At 31.6% G+C, this 18,237-nt stretch overlaps 2 protein-coding genes across 2 annotated transcripts; both read left to right on the top strand.

Moving 5' to 3' along the window:
- On the top strand, positions 1 to 933 carry LOC126018625 (olfactory receptor 4P4-like). Its single transcript, XM_049780727.1, has one exon. It carries the CDS (start codon positions 1 to 3, stop codon positions 931 to 933), a length of 933 nt encoding a protein of 310 aa, XP_049636684.1.
- An 11,618-nt stretch (positions 934 to 12,551) lies between these two features.
- Positions 12,552 to 13,487, top strand: LOC126017773 (olfactory receptor 4P4-like). The gene has a single exon (XM_049779827.1). The coding sequence runs from the start codon at positions 12,552 to 12,554 to the stop codon at positions 13,485 to 13,487; it is 936 nt and encodes a 311-aa protein (XP_049635784.1).
- Positions 13,488 to 18,237: the final 4,750 nt, after the last annotated feature.

Below are 18,237 nucleotides of genomic sequence, written 5' to 3'. Positions count from 1 at the left end.
ATGGAAAACCATAGAAATGTTTCTGACTTTATTCTTCTGGGACTTCCTTTTGGCCATAAAATAGAAATACTTTGTTTTGTACTATTCTTATTCTGTTATGTTGCCCTGTTAGCAGGAAACTTTTTGATTCTCATATCTATCCAATGCAGCCCTCTGATTAATCAACCAATGTACTATTTCCTCATCCACTTATCATCTATGGATATCTGCTATACCTCCACTGTTACGCCCAAACTTATTGCTGACCTGCTAGTGGAAAGAAAGATTATTTCCTATGGTAACTGCATGTTCCAGGTCTTTACTATGCACTTCTTTGGGGGTGTTGAGACTTTTGTTATTACTGTCATGGCTTATGATCGCTATGTTGCCATCTGTAAACCCCTCCACTACATGCTTATTATGAACAGAACAAGGTGCCATCTCTTAATTCTAGGTGCCTGGGTTGGTGGGTTTATTCATGCCTTTCCTCTTTTCACTATAGCAATCAGTTTGCCCTTCTGTGGTCCTAATGAAGTTGATCACTATTTCTGTGATATCTTTCCTTTGCTTAAGGTTGCCTGCACTGATACTTACATCAGTGGCATCCTTATAATTACTTTTTCAGGCATACTATCCTTAGGTACCTTTATTGTGTTATTTCTTTCTTATGGAATTATATTATTCACTTTAAGGAATCAGTCTGCCGAGGGAAAACGGAAAGCCCTTTCTACCTGTTGGTCTCATATCACTGTGGTCATCTTATTTTTTGGGCCTGTCATCTTTGTCTACCTTAGACCTCCGACTACATTCTCTGAAGACAAAATATTGGCACTATTTTATACCATCATTGCCCCAATGTTCAACCCCCTAATCTATACTCTGAGAAATACTGAGATGAAAAACACACTAAGAAAAGTTTGGTGTCAAACATTACTTTCAAAAGCACGCAAATAGGTTGAAAGAACTAACCAGAAAATCAACACTGAAAGGGAAAGTACTTATGTGAATATATTGCCTAAGAGCTCATTACATTGAACTGAGATATAGGTTATAATTTGATGGTAGTAAGTAAAGAAACTAAGTTTGGAACTCATAAGTTATTGAAAACTTTTTTCGACACTAAGAATCATGTCAATATGTCTGAATTGTCTGTGTGTAAAATAGCTATATAAAATTATCCTGGTTTTGCTAATAGAATATAATGTATACAATGATATATTGATCTATGTTACATAAAGGATCTTAATATCAAGGGTAACATTGTTTTAAAATATATTTTGAATATTTTTCAAAAAGCACATGGAAATATTATTACTTGGTTGTGGATGTATTAATATTAGAAAACAAAATAATATTGCCAACATTTAGAAAAAGCACTCAGGCATATAAATATGGTGTCATTTGGAAAAATACATATGTGACAGGTATATTTAAAGTAGAATATGTGTAATACATTAAAGTGATGGAGTTTGTAACTTGTATCTAGGATACTTAGGTTTGATCTCAGCACCACATGGTCTCTGGAACACTGTCAGAGAAAAATGCCAGAGCACTATGCTGAGAGTAGTCCCAAGAGTATTACTGGATTTGTCCCCAAACCAATAAAATTATCATTTCATTTAATGTGGCATCTGAAGATAACCCATCTAAACCATCAATTAAAATAACAATAATACAATTCAATTGATTAATAATATATATAGATATTAGCACAAATAGTAACAAATTTAAATATTATGAAAATATGTTATTTGAGATATCAGAAACAATGTGTTATTATAGAAGTCATAATATACTAGCATATTGCTAAAATTAATTTTGTAGCATCCTCCATGAAACATAAGAAAACTATACATCAAAGTTCTGGTAATAACCCATCCCTACCTGCTTATATCCAAAGGTCAATTGTTACCTATTATACATAGGGTCTATGATTTTTTTCTATTCTGTTGATAAATCATACTAGAAGAAATGTGCCCTAAATTAATAAAAAAAATTGAAAAGTCAAAATAAATTTGACTCCAGTGGGATGTTTGCAGCCCCCATATTAATAGTTGCCAAAATTGGGAATCAATCCAACTGGCCCTTCAATTGGAAATAATCAATTCCTCTTATTGATGAAGTTATAAAAACTGGGTGCATAAAAATATTATCATATTCAGTACTAAGAGAAATATTATATTTAAAATTTGTAGAAATTTAAAATTATATATTATAAAGTAAAAAATGCCAAGCTGACAAATAAACATACTCTATAATTTCAACTGCATAACATGCTCTAAGTGCTGAAAACAACGAAACTAGAAAAGTGTGTGTATGACTGATCAGAAGAGGTGTGGATAAATGGAGCACAGAGAAAATATATGGCAGTGACATTATTCTTCAGCTTTTGCTACTGTAATTATAAAAATCATAGTCTATCAATCACTTAAAAATACAAGTGAATTATTATCTATATGATGCCATTTTCAAAGAAGTTATGAATTTAATAGTTTCAACTAACATTACACTCAAGTTGTATTGATTCCTGTTGTAACTAATGGTTATTTGAAGCTATATTACATTTTATATAATTTAATTCTGAGGAAAAAAGATCTTAAGTTTATTAAATAATAATTACATTGTGTTACAGCATATGAAGCATAGTCTTTTGTAACTGTATTTGAGGAGAAAAAATACAATAGAATAATTATCTATACAAACCAAAAAAAAAAAAGTTTTTGAAAAGGACTTTCATGTGTGCTCATGGAATTTAAACTATGATGTATTATTGTCCAGTTAACACCATAATATAAAAAGGACTAAGTACTATTATATTCTGAAAAAAAAAAGATTTCTGGTTCTTAAAATTAAAAAAATATAAGTTATAACACAATTTGCATTTAAAGCATGTGCTATGAAAAAGGAAAGTGAAAAGTCGAAATAATTAGGGGATTATTGTATTTAGTATAGTTACTAAGCTTTTGAGACAAATTATAAAATAGTAGGTGTCAGAAGAAAACTGAAGGATATTGCTGGACTTAAATTTATGTTTAACAAAATCACAAAAAATAATAGTTCCAAGTGTTGAAATTCCAAGTGTTGAGGTCCTAAAATTACCATTTTTCTAATAAACATTATAATTGTCATTCTTAAAGCATGAGTTTAATACACACAGTGTAGCTATAAAAATAATAATGGGTTAATATACACAACCATATTTAGTTGATTTGATTTCTAAAAAACTTAAATTTTCAAATATGACAGAAACATAGAAATATTTATTTCTTTTTTTTTTGTGTGTGGTTTTTGGGTCACACCCAGTAGTGCTCAGGGGTTACTGGCTCCATACTCTGAAATTGCTCCTGACAGGCACGGGGGACCATATGGGACGTCAGGATTCGAACCGATGACCTTCTGCATGAAAGGCAAATGCCTTACCTCCATGCTATCTCTCCGGCCCCAATAAAAATATTTCTTACAATATACATCCCAGATCAAGTTTACTCATTTAATGATATGTTTGATATTTTTATTTTTCTCTCTTCCATATCATTACTGTACATAGAAATATTATAAAATTTTGATTATTGATTTTGTACCCTGCTATTTTATTATAATGATTTATTGTTTCTAAGGGTTTTCCATGGTATATATGTCATATAAAAGCTAGATACATTAATTTCTTTGCTAATTTAAATGCTTTGATTTTTTTTAATTTTTTATTTTCAAAATTATGTTAAAATTGTAGTTGTGAAGGCATGATCCTTTGTCCTTTGTTGTGTTTTGTGTGTGTGTGTGTGTTTGTTTTGGTTGTGGCCACACCTGTCTGTGCTCAGAGCTTGCGTTTGGCTCTGTGCTCAGGAATCATTTCTGGTGGTTTGGGGATCTAATCAGAATTGGCTGCCTGCAATTCAAGCAACTTACTCACTGTATGATAACTTTGTCCCTGCTAACGGATTTTAAGCATGTCAAAAGCTATTTATGCAACAATAAAAATGTTTTTTTCTATCTCTTTTATGTTTTTCTTGATTAGTATATAATAATTCATCTTTTTAATTCTTAGAAGGAAAGTGTGTGAAATTGAAATCCAAATTTTCTGACTGTTCTAAACATGTAAATCATGGACTGTATTAGTCTTTGTTTCATAGATGAATATCTTCTACAGTGAATGAAGAACATATATTCACATAAGTTAGTAGTTATCTTCATTCTGTAACATTCTTTAATGAAATGATCCACTATGTCTTGACCTTTCTTCAGTTGAATAAATGAGATATCCAGTTATATTTATTAGTGACATGAAGTAGTTTTACCTAAAATTGTTCTCTTGCACACACTTTTAATGGAACTTTTCATTTGGGTATTCTCAAGGCATGTCTTTTGGAACTTACCTTTGAGATGATCATACTAGAAAACAGAACGATTTTTCTTTATCAATGGGTAAAATGACTGCTAGTCTCACTGTGTACAATACACCAACGGACAAGGCACACAGATAAGAGGGCCACAGTGGTTTGGAACAGAGAAGTGGAAAGAAGTTTATGATTCACTTTCAGATTTGGGTTTATGGAAGATCTAAGGCCTTCAAAAGACATCATTAAGTGTAGAAAATTTAGCACAAAGATGAGTCTGCTATTGGCAAAATAAAGGACACTAGAATGTGGGCTTCTGTGTATGTGAGACTGAGAAAACAGTTCAGGCCACAAATATTGGATCAATAATATTGAGACCTAAAAGTATAATTGAGACATAAAGAGAACTTTCTTGGTTTCATAGTTCTATGAAGAAAACATTCAATCCACACACTCACATTAGCCTATTTGACCATCACACTCTCCCATTCGTGATGACAATGTAGCTTTAAATGGTACTTATAATCAGAGTAAGCAGGAAAATTCTCCATGGAAATATTTATAAAAAATTGAGCTATGAATTTGGTTAATTTAATGATCTTTACTTTATAATATGAATTGGCAATTAGTATAGGAGAATTGACAGAGCAAAATATCAGGAAAGGAAAATAAGCCTGAAATTTGTTTGGGGATCCCATAAAGGGCTGATAATGGTGGTAACTACAACACATTAGTTACCTGTCAAAGAGATAACAAGTAAATTGTAAAATAAATTAGATTACAAACAACACAATAAATATGATTCTTTTTGCATCTTTGGATTCTCCATGAATTATATAGAATAAACCATTTTCTATATTTCTATTATAAATGAAATAAACGTTATGCATTAATAATATAGTACAATATCTTAATTTTTGGTAATTCGACACTAATTTTACTGAATTTTATTTTATGTTCATTATAAGTATTAAAGCCTATATTTATCATTTTGTCCTAAAATATGGATTTTGTCCTATATTTATCCTATATTTTTTCTAAAATATTTGGACATTTTGTCCATAAAACACTATGATTACATAAGTCTTTGGAAAATCATTAAATCAATTAAGAAGAAAATCATATGAGTACCCATAATCCTCAGAAAAAACTCATGTTCTATCAGAAAATGGTGGAGCTATATCAGAAGTGAGGACTAGAATAGAAAAAGTTCACCTTATATGTAAGGTTCATATATGTAAAACGTACACCTTATATGTAAGGAATGGAATAAGTGGTCAATAATGAAAATATGGTAGAAAAAAGAACTCTTTCTTAATTAAGGTGTTATTCTATGTATGTGTGGCTTTATTGAACTTGTCAGACTCAAGAACTGGGTGGAAACTAAACAGAAAACATATTAAGATGCATTTAAGGGGCCGGAGAGATAGCATGGAGGGTAAGGCGTTTGCCTTTCATGCAGAAGGTCATCGGTTCGAATCCCGGCGTCCCATATGATCCCCTGAGCCTGCCAGGAGCGATTTTTGAGCATGAAGCCAGGAGTAACCCCTGGGCGCTGCCGGGTGTGACCCCCCCAAAAAAAACAAAACAAAAAAAAAAGATGCATTTAATAGTCATGGAGTTAGAATGCACTAGTGATAAGACTATACTAAAATTTTCTGAACAACTGTAAAATATTGCTTAAACACATTGTTAAAACAATTTAAAATTGTTAATAAAGGCTGAAATAATAGTTTTGGAGGTAGGGTGCTTGAACCCACACATGGAATGTACACAGGGTTCATCCCCCAGTACTCCATATCAACCTCCAAAGCCTTGTCAAGCGTGATCCCTGAGAACAGAGAAAGAATTAAGCCTTGAAAATTGTGAACTATAGCAAAAAATGTAGTTAATGTATTATATTTTAAAAGATTGCTTTATCTGTACATGACAGAAATAGTAAAGTTCACCTATAATCCATAGATGATATTTTAATATAATTAGAATCCACTATACACATGACATTAATAAATATAAATTATGGACATGAAAGTGTTTCAAAGACATTCAAATAGCAATACTTCCATTAACAGTACAAAATAAAATAGTATTCGATGCACTGAAAATGTCTATCAGGGGTTAGGTAGTTTGAAATGAGAATCAAAACTTTCAGATTAGAATTAATATTTTCCCACTCTATCTTCTTTTATTTGAAAATAATACTTTCTATGTGTTTTGGCAATAAATCAAGATAAATAACCTATAATGAAAGATTATTATTTTACAAAGGATTCTGATTATTTTACTTCTGATTATTTTGCAAAGGAAGGCAAACCTGCCTGAATCCAGAACTTATACCTGACTCTGAGTTTAGGGTTTATATTAGGTGGTACTAAGGGGACCATATAATGAGTAAACCCCCTAAACCATCTCTGGCCTCTGTTTAATGGTCATTTTTAATGCGAACTGTATTCTTCTCTTTATTAACAACAATACCATTTAATTTTTATATGTTAGTAAAATTACCTCTTAATTGTGTGTTTATTATAGTTGAGCAAAATATATGAGAGATATTGGTAGTTTTTCTCTCTCTAACAATATGCATGGATTATTCTGGCACTGATTTATGAGAAACAAGCCTATGCCCTGAAAACTTCCTGCAACTAAGAATATTAGCTAAAAGCTAATTTGGTCAATATTCTATGTAAGTTATTTCACCAACTCATCTCTTCTATACACAGATAATCTTGATAATGTGCTCACTTACCTACTCTTTTAAATTCAGAAATTTGGAATAATATAGAACAGAGTTTCTTGAGCTGTGATTCTGTCTGCATTTAAAAATATATATACAAATATATGCATATATTATACAAAGTATAATTTGTATAATTATACAAAGTATAATTTGTATAATTATACAAATTAAACCATTAATTATACAAATTAAACCATTATACAAATGGTTATTCAATTATTATATACTTAGCATAGTAGCTAGGATAAAGCATCAACCTAGGTGTTCAAGGATCAACCTAGGTGTTCAGTAGATATATATATATATATATATATATATGTACACATATATGTATGTACATGTATGTATGTACATATATGCAATGGAATACTATACAGCTACAAAAATGATGAAATGATATTCTAATATTTGAATGAAACTGGAAAGTGAAGTAAATAGGTATGAATAACGACATTTAAAAGACACTCTCATTTATCTGAGGTATATAAAATAATGGGATGGATAATGCAATATACCAAAGAGTAGATACCTAGATTATCCTGTATTATAAAAATAATAAGGCACCAGAGCAGTGGCACAGAGTGGTAAAATGTCTTCATCTGCTGGTGCTAGCCTAGGACAGACTGTGGTTTGATCCCTCAGCGTCCCATATGGTCCCCCAAGCCAGGAGCGATTTCTGATGTATAGCCAGAAGTAACCCCTGAGCATCATCAGGTGCTGCCCCCAAAACCAAAAATAAATAAATAAATAAATAAGAATAATAATGATAGGGAGGAAAGAAATTGAGGGGGACCTAATAAGAGACATGCGTTATGTAATAGAATAGAGGTAAGATACTCAGACAAATTGGTCATATATAGATACAATACATAAGTTTTTTGGGCCCGAGAGATAGGGCATTTGCCTTGCAAGCAGCCAACCCAGGACCTAAGGTGGTTGGTTCAAATCCCAGTGTCCCATATGGTCCCCAGTGCCTGCCAGGAGCTATTTCTGAGCAGTTAGCCAGGAGTAACCCCTGAGCACCGTTGGGTGTGACCCCAAAACAAAACAAAACAAAAATATGTGTTTTGGGGAGCTGAAGCCTAGTAAGTCTCTAGCAGATGCCTGAAGCCTAACAGTCTCTAGCAGTCTCTCTAGAGGCCTGAACAAGGATGCAGCCTGCCTTTATTAAGGTCAACCTAAAAGGCGACGTGAGGCATTGTGACAAGTCAAAGGGAACACTGAGGCCAGTAATCTTGGGAGAAAAACATATTTTAGACAGAACATATTTTAGACACATCCTGTGGGTTGGGAGAAGCAATATTTGTTATCTATGTAACCAGGTGCTAGGGGGAGTTATGTTAGGGGATCATTATTATTAAGTAGCTAGATGACTTGAGGAATCTTAGAAAAAAAAACTTATGCTGTTATCTGTGTAACTACAAGCCTTGAGAAGTTACTCAAAGTGTTTTACTCTATACATCTTTTTACTGCTCTTTGTTTGTTCCTCCCCCCCACCATGAACGATATATAATGATTTGCTCTCTTTGCAATAAGTGGAAGCTAGCTAGTTCTTACTAATTTTCCCGTTTTCTTTGTCTATGTGTGTTCTTTGTTTGTATGTTTTAAACCCATACTCCCTCTGAAAAATTAACCCACGTATGTGGTTTCCCTGCAGGGGCAAGAGAGCCCACAATGTGTGCTATACAGATGTAAATATGTAAGAGTAATATATATAAATATATGTGTGTGATATAATATATATGGTGATAATATACACATACCTCAATTTATAAAACCTTTGAATGTATGAGATACAAACGGTAGTAAATAACTTAAAATATGTCTGTGTAGGAGACTGGATATGTCCAAAATTAACAATTAATAACTTTATAAATTATGACTTAATCATAATTGATTGAAAAAGTAAAAAGTAACTTAGGCATGATAGTTCAAGGTTAAGAAGTGTCCAGGGACATTACCATGGTCAGTGTCTAAATAATCTTTATCTGAATGTATTTAGAAGTGTCTTTAGGGATACAATTACCTAGACTTTTCTATTATTGTATGCATTACCACATTAGTTTATATTCCCTTCTTCTGAAGAAAATTTTCTCATAAATGGCTTGAAAAAATGACTCCTAGCACCGAGAAAAATTTTCACGATACTTTTTCATAATTTTAACCAGTCTTAGTATTAAGATGCTTTTATTCACTCATAATAATTACTCTACTTGAGTGAAGCAAATAAAGATACAGTTCTGGTATTCATAAATCTTTTTGTAAATATTTTGTCTCCTTCCTTTGTAAACTAGTATATTTTAAAATGGTGAAGTAGTTTAATTTATAAATGATTGAAATGCACTTTGATTACTGATTTTTAATTCTATTTTTTACTTGGTCTTTTGACCTGAAGATTGATATAGAAAGTGAGTATCTTTCTATTTAGGATGGTGTGCATCATGCTCAGTCTACCTAACACAAGTCACTATATTCTGACTTTAAGTGATATTGTGTTTAGGAAGAGTCCATTTAATTATGTATTAAGTTGATTTTGAACATGCCACAATTATTCTATCTAAATTTATCAAACATATCACAGCTTTTTAGAAGGACACAATTTGGTGATTATAAAATAATTTAGAATAATTAATTTCCCATTGTACATTACTCAGAAAATTCTCAATTGTGAAAAATAGTTAAATATTTTCAATTATTTTTGTGCTAAACACCTGTTTAAATAAATCCTGCATTATTGCTGCTTGAGATAAATCACTTATTCTTAAACATCTCCAATAACAAAGAATCTTATATATTCAAAGGCCTGTCATCCTAAATAGTCAAACATTTCATCTGCATCAACTAAGGTAAGTTTACAGCATGCTATCATATGAGAAAAATTAATTGAAGGAAACTTTTAATAAAATATTACTTTCTTTAAAATGTCAGTTTAACACAAACATGTTAATGATTTTTATTCAATATTACCAAATTAATAAATTTATTTTGATTGTATTTAATTCAACAATAATCAGCCTTGTGATACTGTTCAGAACTGTCATACCATGATTCATCTATCATTCATATAAAATTTTCAATATATATCTGAAAAATTAGGTTTACTGATCTCAGTTATTAAACATAGAATATGATTTTTCCCTTCTTTATTGTTTTCCTATGATCTAGGATCTAAATACATAACTTAAAAAGAAAAATGACAGTTTTGAACCATATCTATTTGAGTAATTTTATGTTAACTCTTATTTCTCATTATTTTTTAAATTATAATTGGATATGTTAAGTGTATGGTGGAAATCAAATACATAAAAATATTCAAAATATATCACTAGGATGTCATTGGTCAGTTTCTTAACAAACTTACTTTGGATTTACATCTTTCTCTGTTATCATTATTTCACTCATTAATACATTACACAAAGACAATATTCTTTGCTATTTAATTGCAGTTCATATTCACACCCAAAGATTTATACATGCTACTGTGTAGTTTTATAATTATAAGAACCATTTCAGAGTAAAAACTATCATATCAAGCATGTAATAATCTTCATTTGAAGAAAGATAAGTTTAGAAAACATGTTATATTATTTTAATACTTTAGAAATGAATTTTAAATATATTTTATATAATATAATTCCAATGTATTTACATTAGAATAATTCAAATAACAAACTAATAACCCAGCATATTTCATATATGTTTACATAAAGATTCAAAATTATTGCCTGCGTTGATAAACAAGTTATATTATCCTCAGTTGTCATGAATGAAATGGCATTCCTCACAGAGGAAGAACAGGAGGAAGCACATTCTACCAAAGTGTATTGTTTCTCAATATTCTTTATGTGACTATCTTCTACATGAGATGATTAATTCAGAAATGGGTCTAAAATTAGGTAGTTGAATATCTATTTATATTATAATTGCGTTATCATTTTACTTATATAAATAAATTAAAAAATAACTACAGTTTATAAAATAAGTAAAAACTGATCATGAATTTTCAGTATCAGCTTTTTTGTTTGTTTGTTTTGGGGGCCACACCTGATGACGCTCAGGGGCTACTTCTGGCTATGAGCTCAGAAATTGCTCCTGGCTTGTGGGACTATATGGGACACCAGGGGATCTAACGGCGGTCTGTCTTAGGCTAGTGCAGGCAAGACAGACGCCTTACTGCTTTGAGCCACCGCTTCAGCCCCTTAGTACCAGTTTTGTACATAGAAGATAACCAATTACCCTTCTAAGTTTAAGAACCTTATTTAGACACTATAAAGCCTGTAAATTGCTAAATGTTCTTTGGTCTAATATTTATTTTATCTTTTTTCCTAAAGGAGGATATAAGACTTATTGTGACACTAGAAATTAGGTAGCAACAAATAAAAGACTTTTATTTTGCTGACATTTGAATGTTACTCTAAAATATTAAATAATGATAATATGAAGTAACATTGTCAACTATATTTCTTTTTTTGTCAATTATATTTCTATCAAAACTCTTAAAAGGCCATACAGAATATACATATGTGACACAGTACAGTTGTCAATTTACAAAAGATATTTTTTTATTTAATATAAAACTTAAACTTAAATTTGATCAAATTAGAGAGGAAAAACAGATAAATAATAAAATTGATTTTTCAAAATCATTGGAGAATCTAATTTTCATAGTGGAAAAATTGATGCCTATAATTTAACTTAATTATATTTAACCTAAGCTATTTTTGCTTTAATTGAGAATTATATTAACATATAGACAGAAAATATTCAAATTTCTAAAGTTTCTATTTAATCATTAGTACAATAAATACAATTGTGTATATTAATTTCCACATAAACATCTTTAAGTTTCCTTACAGGTTATTTATTTTCTTACATACTTATATTTTTAATTGAAATAAAACATAAATTTTAGCAAAATCCTTGTCATATGTACAAATTAATTTAGAAAATTAAGGTCCTGTTTTACTTAACAACTTATTTCACAAATTTTCAAATGGTACATTTGTTTAAATTGGCTTTAAATCATATCATAAATATGAAAAATATAAAGTGACTAATAAATTTCAGCAACATGTGTTAGTTATTAACATTATTTTATTTCATAGTTGTAAACTTTTTTTATATTTTAATATAACATCAAATACATTGAACTAAAATGTGCAACTGGCAATGCTTCATCCCATAGAAGAGAGTTCTAGCTGCAAAGCTTAAATAAATTTTATTTTTGTGTTTACTGCAAGCTAAATATTTTAATTTCTAATAAATAATTTAAGCAAATAATTCTAATTTTCCTACTATTCCCATTAATATTTTTCAAAATTGCTGTATATAGACACATGATAATTTAAAGACTGATAAATAAAAATCTCATAACTATATCCATACATTTCCTTTATAATAAATCTCATATTATTGAATTACAACTGTTAATTTTTATCTAATTTATACTTTACTTCTTTCAGGTTTCTAAATTATTTGTACATGATATACATCAAAGTCAAATGGAAAACCATAGAAATATCTCAGAATTTGTTCTTCTAGGACTTTCTTATGGTTACAACATGAAATTATTTTGCTTTGTATTTTTTTTATTCTGCTATATTGCCCTTTTGGGAGGAAACCTTCTGATCATTATTTCTGTTCAGTGCAGTCCTCTTTTTAACCAACCTATGTACTATTTCCTCATCTACTTATCTTCTATGGACATCTGCTATACCTCTACTGTTACTCCCAAATTAATTGGCGACATGCTAGTCGAAAGGAAGACCATTTCCTACAGCAGCTGCATGTTACAGATCTTTACCATGCACTTCTTTGGAGGCATTGAGATCTTTATTCTAATTGCCATGGCTTATGATCGCTGCATTGCCATCTGCAAACCCCTCCACTACATGCTTATCATGAGCAGGACGAGGTGCAATCTCCTAGTCTTAGCTTCCTGTGTTGGTGCATGTATCCATGCCTTTCCTCTTTTCACTATAGCCATCAGTTTGCCCTTCTGTGGTCCAAATGAAATTGATCATTATTTCTGTGATGTCTTCCCTTTGCTTAAAGTTGCCTGTACTGACACCTACATCAATGGTGTCCTGATAATTGCCTTTTCAGGTATACTCTCCTTAGTTGTTCTGAGTGTTTTATTGATTTCCTATGGAATTATATTATTCTCTTTAAGGAATCAGTCAGCAGAGGGAAGACAGAAAGCCCTTTCTACCTGTGGGTCCCATATCACTGTGGTCATTTTCTTTTTTACACCTGCCATCTTTGTATACCTTCGACCTCCAACTACATTCCCCGAGGATAAAATATTGGCACTGTTTTATACTATCATTGCTCCAATGTTCAATCCCTTAATCTACACTCTGAGAAATACAGAGATGAAAAACACACTGAGGAAAGTGTGGTGTCAAACATTCCTTTCAACAAAAGCACACAATTAGTTCCAGTGAGCTTATTTGATATCAATATTTGAGAGAAACAATAAATGTGAAAAAATTGATCAGGAACTAAAGATTTTGCATACCATCAACTATTGAGAAGATATGTATAAGTAATAACTAAAGAAAAGGTATTCTTGTTTAAAATCTTTATTTAAACACTGTTGTTTACAAAGTTATTTGTTATACCTTTTTAAGGTATTCAATAGTCCCCTCCAGTGTGACCTTTCCTCCAGTAATGTTTCCAGGTTCCCGCTAACCTGCAAGCCTTCCCAATTGGTAGGCGCAAAGTAATTTGTTCTATATTGCTTGTTACAACAAAATGAAAAATGGCACTATCGAAAAATAGTTCATTGAAACAAAATTTGTAAAAATGGTTATATATCACAATATTAAATGCATGGTGTGAAGATTTTCTGAGATAGTTGTTGGTAGTTGAGTCTCCTATGTTTTTGCTTTTCTTTATTGAGCTGAGGTGGTTTTTAGATTACATTTAAATCTATTTTCAGTGCTTCTACTGTCAGTATTGTTGAATTTTAATACATTTTGCCATGAATTCTGGGAGCACCAGGATCTGTAGAACTGAAAGGATCTCTGCAAGCCTCCTTCCTTGGTAAAAAATAAATAAATAAATAAAAAAAAGGCACCTGTGTACCTGTGTACTTTTGTGTTGCAAGTAGGAGTGATGGAAGGGGAGAGGCTGACAGCCTCACTTTAAGAAAAGATTAATTGTCAAGCAATCAAATTGGGAAGCAGTGAGGTTGGTCCTTTTGCATTGTTATGGCTATGGGGTATGAGTGTAGCTGCCTCAACTTCAGCAGGATTGATATTTGGCCCCCCCAAACCTTAAAAGTGTACACCCAAAGTACACTTTTTGTGGTACACAAAATGTTTTATATCTAGAATTGTCTTCATAACACATAAATAAAAATATGATCTACAACAAATTGGTTTTAATTAATAAAATGAACTTTTATGGTATTTTGGCCAGTGAACACTAAAGGATTTCAATTCTATGGATAATATTATTTCATTGTTTTGTTTTGGAGTCAAACAAAACAGTACCCAGGACTTATACCTGATTCTACACCCATTCCTGATTATTCACTACAGAAAGGTTTATGCGGGGGGGGGGGGGAAGAGAACGTTCTAGGGTACTGGCATCATATCAAGGTCACAGAATGCAAGGCAAGAGCCTTCCCTGCTGAACCTAGATTTCTTGCACCAATATTTTTATTTTAAAGCATACCATAGAAAGGACAGAACTCATAGACACAAATACTCCTGAATTACATAGAATTAATACTAAACATAAAAATATTATGAAGATTTTTCTGAGGAATCACTAAGTCTATCATTTAAATGTCATTTACAAAACAGTTCTGCATAATAGTTTCCAAATCCATCCATGTTTAGGAAAATTTCATGACTTCATTTTTTCTTTTCATGCATAGTATTCTATGTACCACAGTTTCTTTTATTTTTTACAAATGTCTTTATTTAAGTATTTAAGTACCATGATTAATTACAAGCATTGTTCATAGTTCATTTTTCATAGTTGGGTTTTATATATATATATATATATATATATATATATATATATATATGAATAATCCAGTGCAATATTCCCACCACCAGTGCCCTCCATCTCGCTCTTCCCCACCCCTTGCCTTCAGGGGTGCATTCAAGACAGGAATTCTTTTTCTCTCACTCACTACCATTGTCATGGTAGTGTCCATTCATGTATAGAAAAATTTCATGACTTCATTTTTTGATGGTTGTAAAATATCCTTTTGTGTACATGCACCACAATTTCTTTAGCCACTTATCTGTTGTCAGTTATCCAGGTTGTTTCTAGATTCTGGCTATTGTAAATAACACTGCAATGAATATTGGTGTGCAGTAGACCTTTTTGTGTTGTGTTTTTTGTGTTCCTAAGCTATATTCTAAGAAGTCGTATAGCTGGATCATATATGAGCTCAATTTCCAGTTTTTTGAGGAATCTCCATATTGTTTTCTATAATGGCATTCCCACCAGCAGTGAATGAGAGCTCCTCTCTCCACACATCCCCACCAGCAATAATATGAGTGGACAGAGAAAACATTATGTTGAGTGAAATAAGTCAGAGGGAAAGAGATATACACAGAATAGTCTCCCTCATCTATGGGTTTTAAGAAAATAAAAGACATTATTGTAATAATACACAAAGACTATAGAAATGAGGGTTGGAGGTCCAGCCCACAATATAAAGCTTACCACAGAGAGTAATGAGTTGAGTCTGAGAAATAACTACACTGACTACTACCACGACAAAATTGTGAGTGAGAGAAATAGAATGTCTGTCTTAAATATAGGTGAAGGGTGGTGGAGGGAGGAGTGTAGGGTATTGGTGGTGGGAATGTTGCACTGGTAAAGGGGGGTTTCAATTTTTATATATATAACTAAAACCCAACTAGAAACATGCTTGTAATCATGGTGCTTAAATAAATATATTTATTTTTTTAAAAAGCAAAAACTAAAGTATACAGGAATTGGAGAGATAGAACAATAGATAAAGGACTTGCTAAGACAAACAAAAAAGTTTTGCAAAAGACAAATTTAATATAAATTCTTATTTAACATTATTATCATAGTTCTAACATCCTGACCTTCTATTGAGATAGTGAGTTGTCATTTTTATTATTATTAAAACATTATTAACACCAGAAAAAAATCTATGATTTAGAATGCATAAAACAAATACACTGTCATTTTACTAAAACACCTACCACATTTCTAATCAAACCCAAGGACCTGAATATCAAAATATCAATGTTGACACACACTAACCTATCTAAAAATTATTATTGAACTGGGAACTATTGAATCCAGAGGAGACACTGGAGAGATAGTACAGTGTGTAGGAATTTGATTTGCACACGGCCAACCAGGATTTCAATCCCTGTAATCGCATTTGGTTCCCAAGTCTGCCAGGAATAAATTCTGAGTTCAGAACCACCTCTAAAAAAACAGTAAAGACAAAATTGGTTTTTTGTTTTTGTTTTTTGTTTGTTTGTTTGTTTGATTGTTTGTTTTGGTGCAGTCACACTCAGAGGCACTTAGGGGTTACTCCTGGCTCTGTGCTAAAAAATCGCTCCTGGCAGGCTTGAAGGACCATATGGGTTGCCAGCAACGAAACCTGGGTCATCTTGGGTTGGCCATGTTTAAGGCAAACACCCTCCCACTGTGATATTGCTCCCAGTCCCCAACAAAATTGGTTCTAAAACACAAGGTGATAAGTCAGTGAAAAAAATTATTTCATCTCCAGAGATATTTGTAGCAGTGTTTTCATAATTGTCAATATTGAAAATAATCCATTTCAGTTTATAAATTAATTGTGGATTATTAAAAATAATTTTGTAATATTGACTAATAAAATGAAAAAAAACTAATATAGCATGCATAATAGACCATAATCTCATCTATCTACTTAGTCCACGATTTCAACTATAAAACCCTTCACAGTAGTTAAAAATTATGGAGCTGGAAAGACACTACAGTGGGTAGGGTACCTTCATGGCACGTAGTTGATCAGGGGTTGATCTTGGTACCCAAAATGGTTCCCTTATCCCCCTAAGGTTAGATCTCTGAACATGGAACCAGGATTAAGCCATGAGCACTAATGGGTGTGGCTTTCACCCTCCCAAAAGAATAGTTAAAATCAACAATGATTAGTAAATGAGAGTGGTCAGAAAGAGAGGTAACATTTAGAAGATAGAAGGGTAGTTAAACTGGTCTATATTTAACACCATTTTTGATATTATTATTATAAGTAAGTGTGTACGTATGCACATGATATACATTTTAATAGATATTATGTAGTAATGTAGATTCAATTTTAACAACTGTATTTTACTACAAGATCATTTTGCTCCCAGAAACTAATTCACATACACTTTTTATTATGTATTGAAATTGTTCTTAAAATAAACTATAGTAAAATAAAGGACTTTGTAAGTGCACATAAATTACATCCTTTTATAACTACATTGCAGAAGGAGCATCTGAGAAAAATCTTCTAAGAAAGACAAAAGAAACTTACAGAAAAGTTGCTCTGAGCAACTTTATTTAATAAAATTTAAACTGGGATGACATTACATACTGTATACCAATGTGTTCTTATGAAAATAAAATAATTAATATACTGATCATGTTTTAGAAAGTGTAAATGCAGTGCAAGGTGATGATCATGGAGTCATAAAAAATTGTTATATGGTGTCCTGGGAAAGGTATAAAGATGGGAATGCTGAAGAGATAAAACTCTAAACTTTTAGCAAAGAAATATATGACACATTTTAATCTCTTTAATAGAAAAATATCAATTGAATTAAATATGTAATTTAAATTTTAAATTCTAATTTTATAAAATCATACGTAATAATGCTGTGTTAAATACATATGACCAGCTTTATTTGTTGAAAATTTATTTGATGTTTATAGAAAACAAAAACAAAAACAAAGCTTTTCATCTCCGCCATGACAGAGAGAACACAAGCATTTAAAAAAATACCGTTTTGTTTTGTTTTGAGCTACACCTGATGACACTCAGTGGTTACTCCTGGGTATGCGTTCAGATATTGCTTCTGGCTTGGGCACCATATGGGACACTGGGGAATCTAACCATAGTCTATCCTAGGTCAGCCACTTGCAAGGCAAAACACCCTACCACTGCACCACTACTCCGACCCAGCATTTAAAAACATTTTAAACAGA

The sequence above is a fragment of the Suncus etruscus genome, chromosome 9 (assembly GCF_024139225.1).
Source record: "Suncus etruscus isolate mSunEtr1 chromosome 9, mSunEtr1.pri.cur, whole genome shotgun sequence".
Classification (NCBI taxonomy): Eukaryota; Metazoa; Chordata; class Mammalia; order Eulipotyphla; family Soricidae; genus Suncus; species Suncus etruscus.
The sequence above is the reverse complement of the archived record's forward strand: the minus strand, read 5'-3'. Positions and strand labels throughout refer to the sequence as shown.